Source organism: Neopelma chrysocephalum, unplaced genomic scaffold, assembly GCF_003984885.1.
Source record: "Neopelma chrysocephalum unplaced genomic scaffold, ASM398488v2 Primary Assembly neopelma1_95940, whole genome shotgun sequence".
Classification (NCBI taxonomy): Eukaryota; Metazoa; Chordata; class Aves; order Passeriformes; family Pipridae; genus Neopelma; species Neopelma chrysocephalum.
In genome coordinates, this window is record NW_020924591.1 from 1,129 (window position 1) to 2,296 (window position 1,168).

General features: G+C 57.3%; 1 protein-coding gene across 1 annotated transcript; it reads left to right on the top strand.

Annotated features, from left to right (window-relative positions):
- Window positions 1-300: 300 nt before the first annotated feature.
- Window positions 301-804, top strand: LOC113981056 (visinin-like; the record flags this gene model as incomplete). Its single annotated transcript, XM_027708293.1, has 1 exon — window positions 301-804. A coding segment is annotated over exon 1 (504 nt), but the record flags the coding sequence as incomplete, so codon positions are not given.
- Window positions 805-1,168: the final 364 nt, after the last annotated feature.

Sequence of the window (1,168 nt, forward strand, 5' to 3'; positions counted from 1 at the left end):
TTCACCGACCCCAAACTCTGTTCTCCCTTCCAGGCTCCTCCATCCTTCCTTCTCCATCCTCCTCCTCCTCCATCCTCCTTTTGGGCTCTGGGACCTTCCTCCTCCTCCTCCTCCTCCTCCTCCTCCTCCTCCTCCTCATTTTGGGCTCTGGGACCTTCCTCCTCCTCATTTTAGGGTCTGGGACCTCCTCCTTGTCAAGAACCTTCCTCCTCATTTATTGAACTCTCCTCTCTCTCCCTTCCAGGCTCCTCCATCCTCCTCCATCCATCCTCCTCCTCCTCCTGCTCTTCCTCCCCAACCATGGGCAACGCCAAGAGCGGGGCCCTGTCCAAGGAGATCCTGGAGGACCTGAAGGCCAACACGCGCTACTCGGAGGAGGAGCTGTGCCGCTGGTACGAGAGCTTCCAGAAGCAGTGCCCCGACGGCCGCATCTCCCGCGCCGAGTTCGAGAAGATCTACGGCAACTTCTTCCCCAACTCCGACCCCCAGGGCTACGCCCGCCACGTCTTCCGCAGTTTTGACACCAACGATGATGGGACCTTGGATTTTCGGGAGTATATTATTGCCTTGCACCTCACCTCGTCGGGGAAGACGCACCTCAAGCTGGAGTGGGCGTTCTCGCTGTTCGATGTGGACAGGAACGGGGAGATCAGCAAGGGGGAGGTGCTGGAGATCATCACGGTGGGTTTGAGGGGGGTGAAAATAGGGTTTGGGGGGATAAATGTGAGATTTGGGGGGATAAATGTGAGATTTGGGACTGGGAATGGAGAGATCAGCAAGGGGGAGGTGCTGGAGATCATCACGGTGGGTTTTGGGGCCAAAAACCCACCCCCAAAATGGGTTTGGGGGGATAAATTGGGGTGGGAATGGTGGGATCAGCAAGGGGGAGGTGCTGGAGATCATCACGGTGGGTTTTGGGGGGATAAATGTGAGATTTGGGACTGGGAATGGAGAGATCAGCAAGGGGGAGGTGCTGGAGATCATCACGGTGGGTTTTGGGGGGTTTTGGGGGGGTAAATGTGAGAATTGGGACTGGGAATGGGGTGGGAATGGGGTGGGAACAGGGTGGGAATGGGGTGGGAACGGAGAGATCAGCAAGGGGGAGGTCCTGGAGATCATCACGGTGGGTTTGAGTGGGTTTTGGGGGGGTAAATGTGAGATTTGGGGG